Source organism: Cebus imitator, unplaced genomic scaffold, assembly GCF_001604975.1.
Source record: "Cebus imitator isolate Cc_AM_T3 unplaced genomic scaffold, Cebus_imitator-1.0 Scaffold258, whole genome shotgun sequence".
Taxonomy (NCBI): Eukaryota; Metazoa; Chordata; class Mammalia; order Primates; family Cebidae; genus Cebus; species Cebus imitator.
In genome coordinates, this window is record NW_016107573.1 from 1599449 (window position 1) to 1617513 (window position 18065).

The window sequence follows — 18065 nt, forward strand, 5'->3', positions numbered from 1 at the left end:
GGCGGAGGTTGCGGTGAGCCGAGATCGCGCCATTGCACTCCAGCCTGGGCAACGAGAGCGAAACTCCGTCTCAAAAAAACAAACAAACAAACAAACAAACAAACAAAAAAAAACAAATCAAATTTCTGACCTCAAGTGATCTCCCTGCCTTAGACTCCCAAAGTGCTGGGATTAAAGGTATGAGCCACCACACCCGGCCAGGCCTATTATTTTTATATCTTTACAATCAAGTTTGTGAAGGAGAAGTAGCCGAGTGCAAACAAAGGACTCAGTGCAGACCTGACTTCTCCAGAAGGCACAGTAGGCTCCGTGTCTAGGGCCTACCACACTTTTAGGGTGTCCGTGAAAGCGTTTTTAATATCCTTTAAAATTAGAAGGAAACACTGGGAAGTTAAGGTTAAAAAAAAAGGGAAACATATACCACTAATAATGAATCCAACCTAGATTATAGTTATCTTTTCATCAAAGCAATTGTAAAATCAAATAGATATATGCCATCTATCTATATCTATATCTCACATATTTAACAGAGGCATATGTCCATATCCCAGCTACTCAGGAGGTTAAGGCAGGAGCATCGTTTGAGGCCAGGAATTCAACACCAGCTGGGCAACATAGCAAGACCCGTCTCTGAAAAAAAAGAAAAAAGAGGCTGGGCATGGTGGCTCATGCTTGTAATCCCAGCACTTTGGGAGGCTGAGGCAGGCAGATCACTTGAGGTTGAGACCAGCCTGACCAACATGGTGAAACCCCATCTCTACTAAAAATACAAAAAAATTATCTGGGCATGGTGGCACGTTCCTGTAATCCCAGCTACTCAGGAGGCTGAAACACTAGAATTGCTTGAACCTAGGAGGCAGAGGTTGCAATGAGCCAAGGTTGCACCACTTCACTCCAGCCTGGGCAATAGAACAAGACTCTGTCTCAAAATAAAAATAAAAATAAGGCCTGGTGAGGTGGCTCACACCTGTAATCCCAGTACTTTTGAGAGCCCGAGGTGGGCAGATCACAAGGTCAGGAGTTTGAGACCAGCCTAGTCAACGTGGCAAAACCCCATCTCCACTAAAAATACAAAAATTAGCTGGGCATGGTAGCACATACCTGCAGTCCCAGCTACTCAGGAGGCAGAGGCAGGAGAATCGCTTGAACCCGGGAGGCGGAGGTTGTGGTGACCCAAGATTGCACCATTGCACTCCAGCCGGGGGAACACAGTGAGGCTCTGTCTCAAAAGAAAATGAAAAATATTTCTGTTGATGTTGAAACTATTTTCAAAAAAAAAAAATGAAAAATGAAAAATAAGAATTAAAAAAAATAGAAGTAGGAAGAAAACTCAAAAACCCTAGGATCCATGAAAGTCATAATGCAGCCTTGGCTCAATATTGAGAAGCAGTCCCCAGGTTCAATGTGAAAAGAGCGCATTCATTTGCTGTGTCTGCTGAAGAAGGCATGAAGAGGGGAAATGGTGATCTGGTGATCTGTTCTTTTTATTTTTTTTTTAATTGTAGGAATTTTATCTGCAAATGTGTATTACATTTTTAGAAAAAGAATCCCAGGGTTTTCCCTCCGGTGTGTTTTCGTCTTGCTTCTTTGTGGTCCATGATGCCAGCTGAGGTTGTCAGTACAATGAAACCAAATTAGCTGGATGGGAGCAAATTATTCTGCTATTTTTCTAGATCTTTGAGTTGCACATTAAATCTGGGGCTGATCACTCCACACTTATTTAACCTGCCTGTGAGGTTCACAGCAGTTTTCCTAGCTCTGTGATCATCAGTGATTTCAACTTGGCCAATGTAAGCATGCTTTATTACCGCAGTTAGAAACCAGGCCATGACTTTGGAGCACAGCCTTCTAAGAACCTCGTGTTTGCCTCTCTTCTGGCATTGTTGATGCTCTTGAGACGTGCATCATTATGGCAGCGCATAAAGATGGCAGAAAGAGCAATCTGGTTATGTCGTGAGATGCGTGCTTAGACATGTTGGGCTCAAGTCCCCAATCCACAGTTCACTCATTTCACCTTTCTGACCCTGTTTCCTAACCTGTAAAATGTAGCTCACGGGGTCTTTATGAGGTAAGGAGCTGATAATGAAAGCTAACACTGTACTAGGTGCTGTTCTTTTTTTTTTTTTAGACGGAGTCTCCCTGTGTCGCCCAGGCTGGAGTGCAGTGGTGCGATCTTGCTCACTACCTCCACCTCCTGGTTCAAGCAGTTCTCCTGTCTCAGCCTCCAGAGTAGCTGGGACTATAGGCACTCGCCCAGCTACCACACCTGGCTAATTTTTGTACTTTTAGTAGAGGCGAGGTCTCACCATGTTGGCCAGGCTGGTGTCAAACCACTGACCTCATGATCCGCCCACCTCGGAGTCCCAAAGTGCTGGGATTACAGGCGTGAGCCACTGCACCCAGCCTGTACTAGATGCTGTTCTAATGAGCTTTATATGTATTAACCCCTTTATCCTGCCAACCCCCACAGGGTACATAATATTCCATCACCACAATGTGTGCTCTGGGAAATAAAAATGTTGATTGGAATTTTTGTACAAAGAAATAAAAAGGTCAGGTGCAGTCGCTCACACTTGTAAATCTAGCACTTTGGGAGGCTGAGGCAGGAGGATCACTTGAGGCCAGGAGTTCGAGACCAGCCTGGTCTAGAGCAAGCCCTCATAATCTACTGAATAAATAAATAAGTAACACAAACAGGGATTCTCTAGGGTTCAGTTTCCCTCTCTCTTTTTCTATAACCAAACTGGTTTATTACAGGAACGCAAGATTTGACATATGGAAATCAGTTCACGTATTTCACCACATTTAACAAAATAAAAGAGAAAACCACATGACCATCTCAATAGATGCAGGAAAACATTTGACAAGTTTCAACATCCGTTCATGATAAAAGCTCTAAGAAAAAAAGAAATGAAAAAGAACTTTGTTAATCGTATAAAAGGCATTAATAACAAACCTACAGGAAACATGATAGTTTAAAGATGATATCTGGAAAAAGACGAGAGTATCTGCTATTACCAGTTATCAATTCTGGTCAACATTGTACCAGAGGTCTCAGAATACAATTAAGATAGTGCAATGAAATAAAACCAAGGTATAAGGATCAGAAAGGAAGAAAACCACTTTTATTTCCAGGTGATATAATATGAACATGTAGAACATATTTTAAAATCTCCAGTTAAACTATTAGAGTAAGCAAATTCAGTGAGATCACTGCCTGCAAGGTTAATATGCAAAAATCAATTGTCTTCCTATATGCTACTGCCAAGCAACTTGAAAATGAGTATGTAAAGACAATAGAGTTTGTAATACCAAAACAAATTAAATATTTAGTAATAAATCTAATGGAAGATATGCAAAACATTGATTCTAAAAATCACAAAACATTATTGAAGGAAATTAAAGAAGACCTACAGAAATAGAGAGACTTACCATGTTCATAGTAGAAAAGACACAATCATGTAAAGCCGCAGAGTCTCCTCAGATTGATTTCCCCAACGGGAATCTGAAATCCTGATACAAATTTGGAAGGTTTTTCTGTGGAGGTTGACAAGTTGGCCCTAAATTGTATCTGGAAGTGCAAAATGCCAAGTATAATGAAGACAACCTTCAAGAACAAAGCTAGGCTGCATGCAGTGGCTACTGATGCTGTGGGTTCACACATGGTCCTCACCGCAGGAAAATGCAGACCACAGGACAGGCATGGTGGCTCATGCCTGTAATCCCAGCACTTTGGGATGCCAAAGCAGGAGGATCACTTGAGCCCAGGAGTTTAAGACCAGCCTGGGCAACATAAATCAGCTGGGTGGGCCAGGCTCAGTGAGTGACACCTGGAATCCTAGCACTTTGGGAGGCCAACACGGGTGGATTACCTGAGGTCAGAAGTTTGTGACCAGCCTGGCCAACATGGTGAAACCCTGTCTCGCCTGGACAACAAGAGTGAAACTCCATCTCAAAAAAACTCCACCAACACCAAAACAAACAAACAAACAAAAAACAGCTGGGCATGGCGGTGCATGCCTATAGTCCTAGATACTCAGGAGGCTGAGGTGGGAGGATTGCTTGAGCCTGGGAGGTTCAGGCTGTGATTGTACACCTGGACTCCAGCCTGAGAGACAGAGTGAGATTCCATCTCAAAAAGAAGAAGACAAAAAAAAGAACTAGAAAGAACAAAGCTAGAGGACAAAAACACAATCAGATGTCAAGTCTGACTATAAAGCTATAGTTAAGACGGTGTAGTTAGACAAATGGACTGGAGGGCTAGAATAGGGTACTATATTCAGAAGTAGACTCACATATATTTATTTATTTATTTTTATTTTTTATTCTTTTTGAGATGGAGTTTTATTCTGTCGCCCAGGCTGGAGTACAACGGCGCAATCTCAGCTCACTGCAACCTCCACCTTCCGGGTTCAAGTGATCCTCCTGCCTCAGCCTCCCGAGTAGCTGGGATTACAGGTGCCCACATTATGCCCAGCTAATTTTTGCATTTTTAGTAGAGATGGGGTTTCACCATGTTGGCCAGGCTGGCCTCAAACTCCCGACCTCAAGTGATCTCCCCGCCTAGGCCTCCCAAAGTGCTGGGATTATAGGCATGAACCACCGCGCCGGGCCATAGTTGCCTGTTTATATATAACAGAGGTAACGCTGCAGAGTAGCCCTGAAAAAGACAATCTTTTCAGTTCAATTGGATAGCCACATGGAAAAAAAGTAAATCCTGACTCCGTAAATATAACCCAGCTGATTTAAGATCCCATCGTGGCCTATCAGCTGTGACCCTCCTTGTATTTTCCCACCTCTGAGTAACAAATTTCTTTCCCCACCCCAGGATACAGCGTCTGCTCGGCAGCAGCTGTGAATGGTAGAAAACACCCTGGCCGGTCTCAGTAGTTTCCAGAAGCCGCACCCCTCCACCGAACCTCACTCCCCATCTCCTACGCTCTAAAGCGAGGACTCCTTAGAAAGCCAGTTTCTATCTTACTTTTTCTTCTTTTCTTTTCTCTCTCTCTCTCTCTCTCTCTCTCGTCGCAGGTTTGGCTCAGAAACTCCGGTGTCCCTCAGCGTCTCGCCTGCGCCCTCTGCAGGCGTGAGGTGGCACTGCCTGACTGCATCCCGTTGGAGCGCCTACACTCGGTCGGCAAAAGGAGCGTGAACACTCTTGGACCTGGGAAAGCAGAAGCCCCAAGACCAGGGAAAAGCCGGGACCTCGCCCGGAGCTAGCGGGAGGCTACGGTGGGGAGCCCTGGGGCGGAAACCAAGCGCTGGGGGCGTGGTCTCCAGCGGGGCGGGGCCTCTGGCGGGGGCGGGGAGGGGCGGGGAGGGGGGCGGGGCCAGCCCGCAGGCCCAGACGTGGCGCAGCGACTCGGAGGTTCGCCTCCAGCTTGCGCATCATTTGCGGCCGGGGTCCCGATGAGCCTCCTGTTGCCTCCGCTGCCGCTGCTGCTGCTTCTCGCGGCGCTTGCGGCTCCAGCCACAGCCGCCACTACCTATCGGCCGGACTGGAACCGTCTGAGAGGCCTGACCCGCGCCCGGGTAGAGGTGAGTACGTCGGCCTCCAGCCCCGGCACCACCGTCTCCCAATCCTGCGGCCCCAAGGGAGCACTGCCCGCCCCAGCCCCAGGACCACCTCGAATCTCGAGTCTCACTGCTTTCCCCTGGCGCCGGGGCCATCCCTCCTGTTCTCTAGCCCCAGGATGGCCCCCGCATCCACCGTGGAAGCCTGAGACACTGACTTTGCGGCCTGAAACTCCAAGCCCTTCCCCAGCTCCCCTTACCCGGCCGACAGCGGACCCCCAGACACACTGACAGTTTCCTAACTCTCCTCGTGGCCTGTGACTCTCAAGCCTGTCCCAACTTCCCATCCCCCATCACTTCATGTTTTCCTGGAATTCCTCCCCCACCCAGTTCCAGGGCTTGAGGCTCCAGAAAGTCTCTTTTCCTATTCCTGGGGGGAGAGAAGACTTTCTGGGTGCCTCCTTTCCTCATTCAGGAGCCAGGGAAGGGGGCCAGCTCGACAGGGAACCGAGTTGGGAACTTGGTTGCTAACACTTACTCTGCTGCAGCCTCCCATCCTCCCCCCGACAGGAAATTCCCCTTTGGAGTCCCTGTCTTGCTATGTGACTTTGGCCATCACAGCCCCTCTCTGCGCTTTTTGTGAGCGCTGACTGACAAAAAGGTGTAGGATGGTTGGGTGCTGGTGGTGCATGCTTGTAATCCCAGCACTTTGGGAGGCCAAGGCAGAAGGATCGCTTGAGCCCACGAGTTCAAGACCACCTTGGGGGGAACATAGTGAGACCCTGTCTCTAAGAAAAGGGGTGACAGTAGGATGGAGGAGGGCTGGAGTGGGTAGTCCTGGGGTCTGGACTTCTGTTGGATGGTGGTGTCTCCTCAGGGAAGGCAGGAGGATTCCTCCCATCCTCCCATGTCAGGGAAGCAACCAGATGGTCTGTGGGGCTGGGCCACAGGTGGCAGGCAGGGCAAGGTCTGCCTGTGTAGGGTAGGACCAGATAGTAGGTGTCTCTAATGGGGGCCCCTAGGACCATTCTGAGGTGTTTCCTTCTGGTCTGCCTCCACTGTGAGATTTCAGGAGTCAAAGGCCAAGCCAGGTCTCTCCTGCTTAACAGGAGCAGGGTGATCATTTCCCCTGGGCATTAGGAGTCAATCAACAGCCAACAGGATATACAGGCCCCAAGGCTGGCTGGCACCTGTGGGTCTCTGGCCTTGCCCTTTTCCTCTGGTGTCTCTGGCCTGAGTCTCCCAACCTGTATACAGTTTCCCCTTCTGCCCACAAGAGACTAGCATCTCCTTCATACCTTGGGAACTGCTGATCCAGGGGTAACTCACAGCCCGACCCAACTCAGGGATAAGGATGTATGGCTTTGGGAGTGTGGCTGGAATAAATGTGAAGGACTCCTGACCTATCCCATTTTATACCTCTCCAGACCTGTGGGGGATGACAGCTGAACCGCCTAAAGGAGGTGAGTTTGAAGGAAGGGGTCCCTATCTCTGTTCCCCCTGAGCCTCTTGGGGATTGGGCAGCATGGTCCCAATGACTAGGGGTGGGGGGAGGACCCTTAGGCTGAGAGTCAGGAGCCTGAACTTGACTTGCTTTATGACCCTATTGGGCTTCAGTGTCCTGACTGTACCTGGAGGGGACTGGGGCCATGTTCTCTGATGCTCTGGTTCCTCCCCAGGTGAAGGCTTTCGTCACTCAGGACATTCCATTCTAGTATCCTTCTGTTCTGGGGGAGAGGGAGTGGGGTGGGCACCTGGGAGAATCTCCACTTAACTTCAGATAGAGGTGGCAGATAGTTTTCAACTGACAAGTGGAATTGATTGGTAGTGGCCGCCCATAGGATTCTGAGGTGGTCTCCATATTGGGTGGGCAAGAGACTGACTAGTGATGACTGCCGGAGGGCCCTTTATTTCTTTGAACCCTAATTTTCTCATGTACAAGCGAAGAACCCAGCCCCACTTGGAACAGAGTAAGTGCTCAGCAAAGGAGGAAATGCTGTTCCCATAAGTAAGGATGCGGGAACCCCCACCTCCCTCTGACCACCACCACCCACCTTAACACCACCTCCAGTCACAACCTGGTGATGAAACACCTCCCTGGGGCCGACCCCGAGCTCGTGCTGCTGGGCCGCCGCTACGAGGAACTGGAGGTGAGGCCTTGGGAGGCGGGCTGGGGGCGGGGCCCGAGGCCGAGCCGGCCTGCTGACCCCGCCCCTCCTCCGCCTCAGCGCATTCCGCTCAGCGAAATGACCCGCGAAGAGATCAACGCGCTGGTGCAGGAGCTCGGCTTCTACCGCAAGGTGGCGCCCGACGCGCAGGTGCCCCCCGAGTACGTGTGGGCGCCCGCTAGGCCCCCGGAGGAAACTTCAGACCACACTGACCTGTAGGTCTGGGGGAGCTGCGGAGCTGGGACCACCTACCTGCCTGAGTCCTGGAGACAGATGAAGCGCTCAGCAACCCGGGAGTACCTCCCTTGCTGAGGGCGGATGCCCCGTCCCCAGGCCAGCAGCGATGGGGTTGGGGAGGTTCTCCCAACCCTGCTTTCTTCCCTCCCCAGCTCCACTAAATTCCCTCCTGCCTTAACTGAGGCTCGACTCTTTGTTGCTGCGGGCGGGTGGAGTAGGAGGTCGGAAGTGGAACCGCTGAGGACCTCCGCATCCCCAAAAGTCTGGCTGCTGCAGTCGGAGACCTTGCCGAACTGCCTTCGGTTCAAACCCCCTTCCACCCCGAGGAGACGCAGGGAGGGGTCAGGATCGTTGAAAACCAATAATTTATCAAAACGTTGCGTGTGTATGTGAGAGGAGGGTGTCGCGACAGACAGGGCAGCGGTGGGCGGGCGCACAGGGAGGGATCGGTGCCCGGAGGGTGGGGGCAGCAGCTTGCCACTGGCGGGCCGTGCGGGCGGGGAGGCTAGACATTCTTGCCGCGCAGGCGCAGTTCGTGGCGCCGCAGGTGGTTGTAGAGCGACTGCACGTAGGTGAAGACACACTTGGGGTCGGGCTTCTTGCCCATGATCATCATGTCCTCCACCTCCACGAGGGGCACGCAGTCCACCAGCATCCTGCAGGGAGGGGGCATGGGGATGGATGTCAGCGCCGGCCCCGCTTCTTGTGGCACCCCCCTACCCCAAGGTCTTTTTTATTGCCGCATTGCCTGCTAGTCTTTCATAAACTCCAGACAGGGAAAACCCTTCCAGGAAGGCAGGAATCCCCTGGCTTCATCCACCCAAACCAGGCAGGTCCTGGGTCTGTTTCCTCCAACCCTGGGGAGGGGCTGGATCCAAACCCTGCCCACGTTCTCCCTGGAGCCCTGCTTCTGCTCACACTCACTGGCGCACTCCAGTTGGTAGAAGCCTCTCTGCTGGGCCTTTGCACCTAGATGGGCTTCATCACTGGACAATCTTTCTCTATGAACAGGTCTCACTCTAGCGATCCTATGGTCCCCTGATTATTGTTTGCTAGCTGCTTGAACTGGTACTTCTTGCTGAGTGTCCCAGGGACCCCTGTTCTTTGAAGGGGGGTGGGGATAACCCTGCTGCTAAAGATGGAGGCCAGGGAGTGTGTGGGCGGCAGAGGGGTTCTCTAACCCTTATCACCTGCCTTGGGTAGAGCAGGGGAGGCAGATGAGGATTCCAACCAATACCAATGGACCATCTACCCCATGCTCAGGGGTGGGACCACCCTTCTGGCCATTCTTCAGAATGTTAGCTGCCCTTCACAGATAAGGAAACTGAGTCACAGGGCAGAAGACCCATTTGTTTCAAGCCTCACAACTTAGTAAGTGCAGGCTGGGCCACAGGAGACCCAGGCCTCCAGCTCTGGATGTTGGCAAAGCCTCTTCCCCACTCTGGGGTGAGTGGGTTGTGCCTATTAAGCAACTGACAGCCCCAGGGCTCTGAAGCTGGAGTCTGTTCTCTGGCTCCTTTCCCCTGTCCCGCAACCCCCCGAGCAAGACCTTTTCTGCCTTGATCCCTGTTTGCTCTCTCCTATCTGCCATGCCTAGCACATAGCAAGCATTCAGTCCATGTTGCTGAATGAGTTTCCTATAGCGGAGAAGGCATAATAGCAAGAATTGCCCCTTATTCTCAAGATGCCCGAGAACCCAAGACCACCTCCCATTTTGTGCCCTTATGGACAAACTCAGAACTGTAGTAGGGCTGGGCCTACTCCCAGCTCATCTGGACTCCTTCAAGGAAGAAACCTGGGAGGCAGGACACCTCTGGTTTAGTCTAGATTCTATCCCTAACCAGTTGTGGGTGCTAGATAAGGCCCTGTTCTATGACTCAGTTTCCCCCTTTCTAGAATAGGACAGTCATTCCCTACCTCATTTGAGACCTTAGAAGAACTTAGGATGAATGAAAGCGTTCTGGGTCTGCTGCTGATGTGCCACGTGCCCCTGGAGTCATCCCTACCCCAGACCGGGCTTGTTTCCTGAGCTATACCATGAGGCAGAGGCTTCTTCCAGCTGTGACTATCGTCCCGGAGATCCCGATCTCCCTCTCCAACCTGGTGCTCCCTCCCACCCCCACTCCCTTCCCTGGAGACCTTATAAAGCCATTGTTTACACTGGGGCTCACGCACGGCTCAGGGCTCAGGGCTCAGGGCTCGGGCTGCCCCAGTGACAGGCCAAACACCAGGCAACTTGAGCAACAGCACGGCTGAGTCACACTTTCCAACTGGATCAGAGCTGGGCTGGGCCCCTCTCCCTCCAAGCTGGCTTGCTGGGCAGCAGCTCCTAAGTCCATATATGACCTGGAGATAGTACCAAGCCCATCCTCCCCTCACCTGCACTCCTCCTCTGAGTGTGTGTGTGCACATGTGGACTGCTCCCCACAATGGCTCCAGGCCCCGAGGGGCATCTGAGTGTGCCCCTACCTGTCACTGACTTACATTCCTTCAGGCAATCCCCTTGCTCCTTCTGGCCTCTATGTTCAATCCTCTCTACAAAATGGGCAGGAATGCAGTGATGGGGCAAGGAAAACAGTCACTAAGTGAGGAGGCTGGAGTCCCAGTTTCTGGCCCCAGCTCTGACCTAACCATCTTCCCTCTCCCTCCTACTCCCACAGTAAGAAGTTTGAAGGTCAGACTTCTTACTGCGGACCCCTCCTTCTTCCTCACATCCAGACTCAAGTTTCTTCCCCAGGACAGTCTTAGCCCACCTCTCTCTCTCTGAGCTCCTTGTCTGTAATGGGCAGTTGGTTCAGGATCTGAATTCTCTACTTTGATACTGAGGTAAGGTGACCAGAGAGGAGATGCCACAGCTGGCTTAGGATCCAGAATCCCCAGCCAGAAACATCTTCCTGTTGAACTGGACATGCTCCTGAGTTCCCCACTTTGGAGTACAGCACCACCAACTCCCCAGTGGCCGACTTCTTGACTTTTCCTCTCTCTCTCCAAACCAGATCTATTGGGAAGCCTGGCCTTCTAGCTCCTAAGCTATTCCAGCCATCTAGTCCATCCCATCTCTTGTACAAGCCTCATCCAAGGACTGTTCTAGAATGCTGTTCTGACCACATCCATCCACTGTTTGGAAACCCTTTATAACTCCTATTGTCCTCTGGAGGAAGGTCAAACTTTTTTTTTTTTTAATTGAGATGGAGTCTTGCTTTGTTGCCCAGGCTGGAGTGCAATGGCATGATCCTGGCTCCCTGCGACCTCTGCCTCCCAGGTTCAAGTGATTCTTCTGCCTCAGCCTACTGAGCAACTGGGATTACAGGCATGTACCACCACACCCAGCTAATTTTTGTATTTTTAGCAGAGGTGGGGTTTCACCATGTTGGTTAGGCTGATTTCAAACTCCTGACCTTGTGATTCACCCGCCTTGGCCTCCCAAAGGGCTGGGATTTCAGAGGTGAGCCAAGGTGCCTGGCCTGAAGGTCAAACTTCTTACTGTGGACCCCTCCTCCTTCCTCACATCCAGACTCAAGTTTCTTCCCTTCCTTGTGTGCTGCGCTCTCCAGCTCTCTTGCCCTGCTAAGGCTAGGCTGATCCCTCTCCCGGGAACTCCCTCTCCCTCCTTTATCCTGAACTTGTTCAGATCCCAGCTTAGTTTGCACTTTACTCAGATTTGGGTCCCAGACCTGCAGCCTGGGTCAGGCGCCTCCCTGGGGCTTCCTCATCACAGTGCTGCTCACCTACGTCATCACTGCCCATTTGGAATGGTTTTGCCTGCTGGACCCTGAACTACCAGAAGACAGGGCCATGTCTGGCTCCTCTGGTTTGACTAAATACCCCCTTTACTTCCCCCACCCGCCTCCCTGGACCCTCTCTGTGTCTTGCTGAGCAGATTCTCATGAAACGGGGCAAGTGGGAGAGGCGGCGTTTCTCACCGTGGGGCCCCAAACAGGGGTTAGGACTTTTTGGTTTTTACCAGCCCCTTCTGGACCAGACAGCGGTAGAACTCCTGGATGTACGTGTACACGCACTTCCAGTCAGGCTCTCGAAGCCGCACCATGTCCTCTGTATCCAGGAGCTGCGGGCAGTCCGCATGGGTCCTGGGGAGGGTAGGGGGCCAGGAAGGGGTGGGGGACGGGGGCAGGAGGCCAGGGCCCCGGGTGGGGAACAGAGGGAAGAGGCAGAGAAGAGAGAGGGGAGGAAACAGAGAGATACACACATACACACACACACACAGAGACATGAGTTCAGTTATGTCTCCAGTGCTGCAGTCTGCCAGCCCCCCGCATGCCACCTCCCCACTGTGGATGTGCCGCTCACTACCCGTCACTAATGGTGTGCAATGCAGACAGGGGTGGGGCCAAACCAGTCACAGGTGCAGAGAACTCTAGGGACAAGCGGGAACGCAGGGTGGGGGCGATGGTGTTGGCACCAAGGTTTGAGAGGAGCGCTGTGCCCCGAGGAGAGGGGGTGAGGGAGGCGTGAGAGGAGGTGGGGGGAGGAGGGGGAGGAGGAGGAGAAGGAAGAAATTTGAGGGAAACCAGAAAGAGAAGGGGAGAGAAGGGGAGACAGATGGAGAAGGGTGCTGAGGGTGAGGTGAGCAGACGGGGCAACGATTCCAAAGTGGAGGGCTTGCTGAGGTCCTATATAAGCCTCTGGCAGGACTATATAGGCTGGGCGGGCACGGTGCCCGGGCCAGGAGCCTCCTTTTGGAATCTCCAGCCGGGATCCCGTGGGAGCAGGAAGCTCTGGTGACAGTGGGAGGAGAGCAGGACAGAGAAAGGGAGAAGGGGGCAGAGGGAGGATGGAGGGGATATGGACAGGGCCACCTGGTGGGCCTCGGCCCGGGCTGGTAGGCCGGCCTGTGGCTCCTTCGTTCCGGTGGGTACCTGGCACACTCAGCAGCGGGTGGGTGGGGATGGAGAAGGACGGGGACTCTCTGGGCAAGGGGGTCTCAGCCACTGACTGACAATGTGGCCAGCCTGCTCCAGGGGTTCTCAGGGCAACTGGGCCTGGCCCTGATGTCCAGCCCCAGATGCACAGCAACACGAGCAGGGCCAGGGCCCACACTTACTCCGCAGACGAGAAGGCCACCTCGAAGTTCTGGCGTCGGTTCTGAGGGCTAAGCTGCCCATAGTCGAAGGCCTCAGGGAAGAAGTTGTGCACCAGGGCACAGAAGGCCATCCCGTCACTCCAGCTGGAGGAGAAGTTCTGGATGTCCACGTGCTGTAAGCCATAGGAGGACTGGTCAGGACCCTGCGGGCAACTCCCCCTGCTGCCTACCCCTCGGCATTCTGGTATTCCAGACATAGGGCACTGGGCACAGAGAGGCCCTGTCACTTGCCCAAGGCTGCACAACGAGTGAATAGTTAGAGCACACGCCTCCTCCGTCAGTCTGTCAACTCCCATGTTTGTGATTTCAGGGACAGAGCTACCGAGGGGCCCAGCGCCACCCAGCTAAGGTAATGGTCATGCCTCATCAATCCTTCCCTCAGTTAGAGAAATTGACTCAGGGTCTCCTACACAGCAACAAAGAGGGGACTCCAAAGAGTGGGATCTGGCCTTGAACCCTGCTCACCACCCAAGAGGCCCTGTCACTTCATCACTGATTCTGGAATTTAGGGCTTGTCTTGTGTCCTCTTTCAGCCTCAGTTTCCTCACTTTAAGAGGCTTTCCATGTTCCCTGTGAGGCCACACAGTGGCGGAAAGTTACTGGGGAATGAAAGGAGCTCTGCTAAGAAGGAGGCGCTGAGCTGGGTCTGAGGAGGCCTCCAGGCCCCCTGACCTCCCGGGGCTCACCTCGTAGCCGCGCGTCTTGGCTCGGCACCAGTCCAGCAGCATCTGCTTGATGCTGTTGGCGTTGGGGACACCGAAGCTGGTGGATCGCTGCACGGCTGCGCGGGGTCCGCCAGGGCTGCTGCAGGGACGGTGTCAGGACCAAGTCACACGACTATAAGAGGTGCTGCCTTGGTGGGCCCACCGAGCAGATCCCAGGCCCCGCCTTCCATGACCTTCGGGCCTTTGCACCACAGATCTAGCGGCGCATTCTTCCCGTCTCTGCCCGGCCAAGCCCCGCCCCCACTGCCTATCAAGCCCCGCCCCCCAGTGCCAGCCCCTTTCCGCAGCTCACCAGACCGCGCCCTCCTTCTCCAGCTTCTCAATCATGGCCTTGCGCGCCTGGGAGGCTGAGGTCTTGGGCAGACTCTGCGCCTTCATCAGCTCTTTCTTCTTCTCGGCCTGGCGTTTCTCGAGGGCTGCCAGGCTGCCGGCCCGCGGGCTGGCCTGGTCCTCGCGGTCGAAGATGCTAGGGGTTGGGGAGGCACATGTTAGGCAGGGAGAGGAGGGCTGCTCCCCAGCCTGGGCCACCACTCAGGAGGGGGCTCTTGTGGCACATGAGTATCTCCACTGCCACAAACGCCAGCCGGGGAGGGAGGCGTCCCTATCTCACCCATTTTACAGAGAAGTACAGAGGTTCAAATGACAGCAAGGTTTTCAACAGGTTTCCGCCCTGGCCTTCCTCCCGCACGAGGAGTTCTCTGAGAAGGCTCATTGTACCAAGTTACAGGGGAGTTTAGCTTCTGAGCACTATCCGCTAATAAAAATGACCAACATAATAATAGTAATAATAATAGTAATTCATCTCTGTTGATCCTTTCCTGTGTGCCATTTTAAACTTCACAAGGAGGGAGGGGCCTGACCAATTCCACTAAAGGTGAGGAAACCGAGGCCCCTGGCAGCAACTTGCCTAAGATTTCAGAGGACGTGATGGGCGGGGCTAGAACTTGAACAGTCTCTCTGACTCAAGAGTGCCTGGACCCCTTGGGTTCCCATCCTGGATTCTGACCCTGTCTCTGCTTTCTGCCATCCCCAATAGCCTCTGTTACATGGGGGTGCCCTCCTGCCTCATGGAGCTAAGGTATAAAGGTGCTCTGTTACCTGGGACATGGTTTGCAGACACTGGGAAGTGGTAGTGCCACCAGGCAGCTCAGTGTGGTAAGTAGCCCTCTCTAAGGGTTCAGCGCTATTGCGGCCACTCAGAAATAAGCCCTAAGCAACTCACTGGCCTCCCTGAGCATCCACCTCTCCTATGGTGTGGTTGAGAATTAAGTGAGATCCCAAAGTGAGCAGAATCCTTAACTCTCACTTGGCCCCTCCCTGGCTGTAGACCTATTACCTCCCAGCATCCCAGGCTACCCCTCTGTTTTATTTATTTATTTATTTTTGAGACTAAGTCTTGTGCTGTTGCCCAGGCTGGATACAGTAGAGCGATCTCAGCTCACTGAAACCTCTGCCTCCCAGGTTCAAGCCTTGGCCTCCCAAAGTGGTGGGATTACAGGTGAGAGCCACTGCACCCAGCCTACCCCTCTGTAAAATGGGTTTTGCAGTTATGTCCCCTGTGGCACTGACCCCTCTGTGGTCGGGTAGTGGGTGCTGGTGCTCACCTGCCCATCTTCTTGGATGAGGAGGAAGAGAAGGTCTTGGTTTGCACCATGGTGCTGCTGCCACTGCCATCTGCAAAAAAAGGGAAGGGGCACCAGGTGAGGGCCTGGGCGGCACATCAGGAGATGGGATGAGAGGCTGTGTGGAGGGACGATGATAGCTGCAGGCAGAGAAGAGAAAGTGACGGCACAGCTGAAGACACGAAGAGAGAGCTCAAGGAAGAGCTGGAGGAGGTGGGCGGACAGGCAGGCAGGCACAGGACGACGCCAGGTGGTCTTACTCTCTGAGCGCCTCACGAAACTCGACTCCACTGTGGTGGTGCGGGCCGTCCGTGTGCCATCATCTGCAGGGGCAGGGGATGAGAAGGATGTGAAAGGCACAGGGGGCTGGGGGAGGATGTGTTCCCACCCTGAGCCCTGGGCCCCACTTGGCCCCTTACTGGAGTGGACAAGCCGCTCAGTCTTGGTAACAGTGCTGACAGCAGAGCCATCAGCCGCCCGCTGGCTGTGCCTCGTGGTGGTCTCAGTGGCTGTGTTGCCTCGGCCCTCCCCTGGCCGGGCCCGTGCCTCCTGCAGCCGCCGTTCCCGCTCCTTGTCCCGCTGGTCTGGGCAGGGATGCCCCATGCATGCGCAAAGGGCCACCAACGCCCACACAGCACAGATGCACAGATGCATTGGGACACACAAGATGGGGTGGAGGGTGGCTTGTTAGAAACATTAATGACACAGGTAACAAGGGCCTCTCTAGGAGCAGCTGGGGTGAGGTGCCAGGGAATGGAGTGTGGGAAGGGGCTGATGGACTCAGGTAGAAACTAGAGAATAGGGAATAGCTAAACTCAAAGAGGTAAAGATCTAAGAAGGGAGTTTCTATGGGCATGAGTAGCTGAGTCAGGAGTGGGTATTTAGATCTAGTGAGGCAGCAGCTGAGTCCAAGGAAGGAGAAGCTGGGTGAGGAAGTAGCTGAGTGGGCCATCAGTGGGTCTTTGGTTGCAGGAGAAGAGCAGCTGGACACAGAAATATCTAGATCCAGGAAGGGAGCAACTGATGGGATCTGAGAAGCAATTTGATCCAGGGGAAGAGTACTTGGGAGAGAAGCTGATGAAGGGGGTTAACTGGGCTTAAAATAGAAGTAGGTGGGTAGAGATAGAGGCTGGGGTGGCCATCAGTGGGCCCTGGCAGAAGCAGCTAACTGAGAGTACTTGAGAGGGAAGCAATTGAACCCAGAATCTAAGGGAATGAATAGAAGTGTCCAGGGAAGAACTATATGAGGGAGGAAGTTGCTGTGTCCAGGAAAGGGGAAGCTGGATGGGCAGAGGCTAAGATGGCCATCAGCAGACTTTAGGGAGAGGAGCAGCTGGGAGAAGGAGTATCTGGATTCAAGGAAGGAGTCGTTGACAGTACTTGGAGAAGCAACTGGATCCAAGGAGAGAGTAGCTGAGGGAGGGAGTAACTGGGTCTAGGAAGGAGAAGAGAAGCTGGTTGGGGAGAATAACTGGGGTTGCCAACAGGAGAGAAGCAGCTAGGGAAGGGATCAGCTGGATCCAGCAGGGAGTAGGCAAGGGAACTGCTGGGTCTGGAGAAGGAGAAGCTGGGTAGGGCAGCCACTGAGCTGGAGTGTCCACAAATGGACCCCACAGTATGAGGGGAGCAGCTGGGGAGTAGGGCAGCTGGATCTAGGGTAGGGCAACTGGCTCTCTACCTCTCTTCCTTTGTCGGAGCTCACGAAGTGCGGCCCGGATGAGCTTCCGCTCTTCAAAGTCCGTGCTCTGATCCAGCTGCATAGAGAGCCCGTCATTGCCTACCTGATGCCTGCTAGTCCCTGGCTTCTGCCAACCCCCAGCCCACCAGATCTGGCCATACCATCTTGTCCAAGACTCCTTCATCCTCAATAGTCATCAGCTCTTCAGCACTCAGGGGGCTCCGCCCTTCTGGTGCTTTGTCCACTTGGGTCTGCTGGGCCCCATTGGCCGCTTCCACTGCTGCAGAGGGAGGCTCTGCTGGCTCTGGTTCCATCTGCAGTGTGGGGAGAGGGCATGGACTTTAAGCAGGGGCATGGGTGAAACCCACCATGCTGGCACAGCCCTGGAAATAACCACTAGCCTGCCAGCCTGCCCACCCAAGGACGGCCATGTCAGCGTCAGGAAACAGGCATGGACAGCCTTGTTGTAGGGCTCCATGTACCGAGCATTGTATTAATACAATTGATGGTAATAATGATGATTTCCAGTCCATAGTAAGTGTTGTATAAGCACTAGGGATTTTACTGCCCCTATTTAACAGAAGGAAAGGCCAGGCGCAGTGGCTCATGCCTGTAATCTCAACACTTTGGGAGGCTGAGGTGGGAGGATCACTTGTTGCCAGCAGTTTGAGACCAACCTGGGTAACAGAGCAAGACCCCATCTCTACAAAACACAAAAATAAAAAATTAACTACGTGGCCGGGTGCGGTGGCTCATGCCTATAATCCCAGCACTTTGGGAGGCCGAGGCAGGTAGATCACGAAGTCAAGAGATCGAGACCATCCTGGTCAACATGGTGAAACCCCGTCTCTACTAAAAATACAAAAATTAGCTGGGCATGGTGGTTCACGCCTGTAGTCCCAGCTATTCGGGAGGCTGAGGCAGGAGAATCACTTGAACCCAGGAGGCAGAGTTTGCAGTGGGCCGAGATCACACCATTGCACTCCAGCCTGGGTAACAAGAGTGAAATTCTGTCTCAAA

The 18065-nt window shown here is 53.2% G+C and overlaps 2 protein-coding genes and 1 long non-coding RNA gene across 10 annotated transcripts in view; 1 reads left to right on the forward strand and 2 right to left on the reverse strand.

The window, feature by feature from the left end:
* Positions 1-1331: 1331 nt before the first annotated feature.
* Positions 1332-5115, reverse strand: LOC108283298. Its single transcript, XR_001816764.2, has 3 exons — positions 4982-5115; positions 3433-3571; positions 1332-1891 (listed from the first exon to the last, which is right to left on the reverse strand). It is a non-coding gene; the product is annotated as an uncharacterized LOC108283298 (long non-coding RNA).
* Positions 5116-5317: 202 nt separating this feature from the next.
* On the forward strand, positions 5318-8101 carry SELENOM (selenoprotein M). The gene is made up of 5 exons (XM_017499568.2): positions 5318-5538; positions 6942-6977; positions 7194-7228; positions 7586-7664; positions 7743-8101. The coding sequence occupies exons 1-5, from the start codon at positions 5410-5412 to the stop codon at positions 7899-7901; spliced, it is 438 nt and encodes a 145-aa protein (XP_017355057.1). The 5' UTR covers positions 5318-5409; the 3' UTR covers positions 7902-8101.
* A 166-nt stretch (positions 8102-8267) lies between these two features.
* SMTN (smoothelin) overlaps positions 8268-18065 on the reverse strand; it is a 23885-nt gene continuing 14087 nt past the window's right edge. For 3 of the 8 annotated variants that reach the window (XM_017499561.2, XM_037728194.1, XM_017499559.2), the window contains 9 exons: positions 17207-17359; positions 17046-17121; positions 15787-15951; positions 15628-15690; positions 15350-15419; positions 14038-14211; positions 13707-13824; positions 12982-13133; positions 8268-8575 (listed from right to left, as the gene is read on the reverse strand). In XM_017499561.2, the coding sequence (XP_017355050.1) occupies positions 8425-8575; positions 12982-13133; positions 13707-13824; positions 14038-14211; positions 15350-15419; positions 15628-15690; positions 15787-15951; positions 17046-17121; positions 17207-17359 (1122 nt within the window). In that variant the 3' untranslated portion in view covers positions 8268-8424. Of the gene's footprint in view, positions 8576-11842; positions 12008-12981; positions 13134-13706; positions 13825-14037; positions 14212-15349; positions 15691-15786; positions 15952-17045; positions 17122-17206; positions 17360-18065 lie in introns of all 8 variants that reach the window. The other 5 variants (XM_017499562.2, XR_005195600.1, XM_037728192.1 and 2 more) reach the window with 5 other exon arrangements.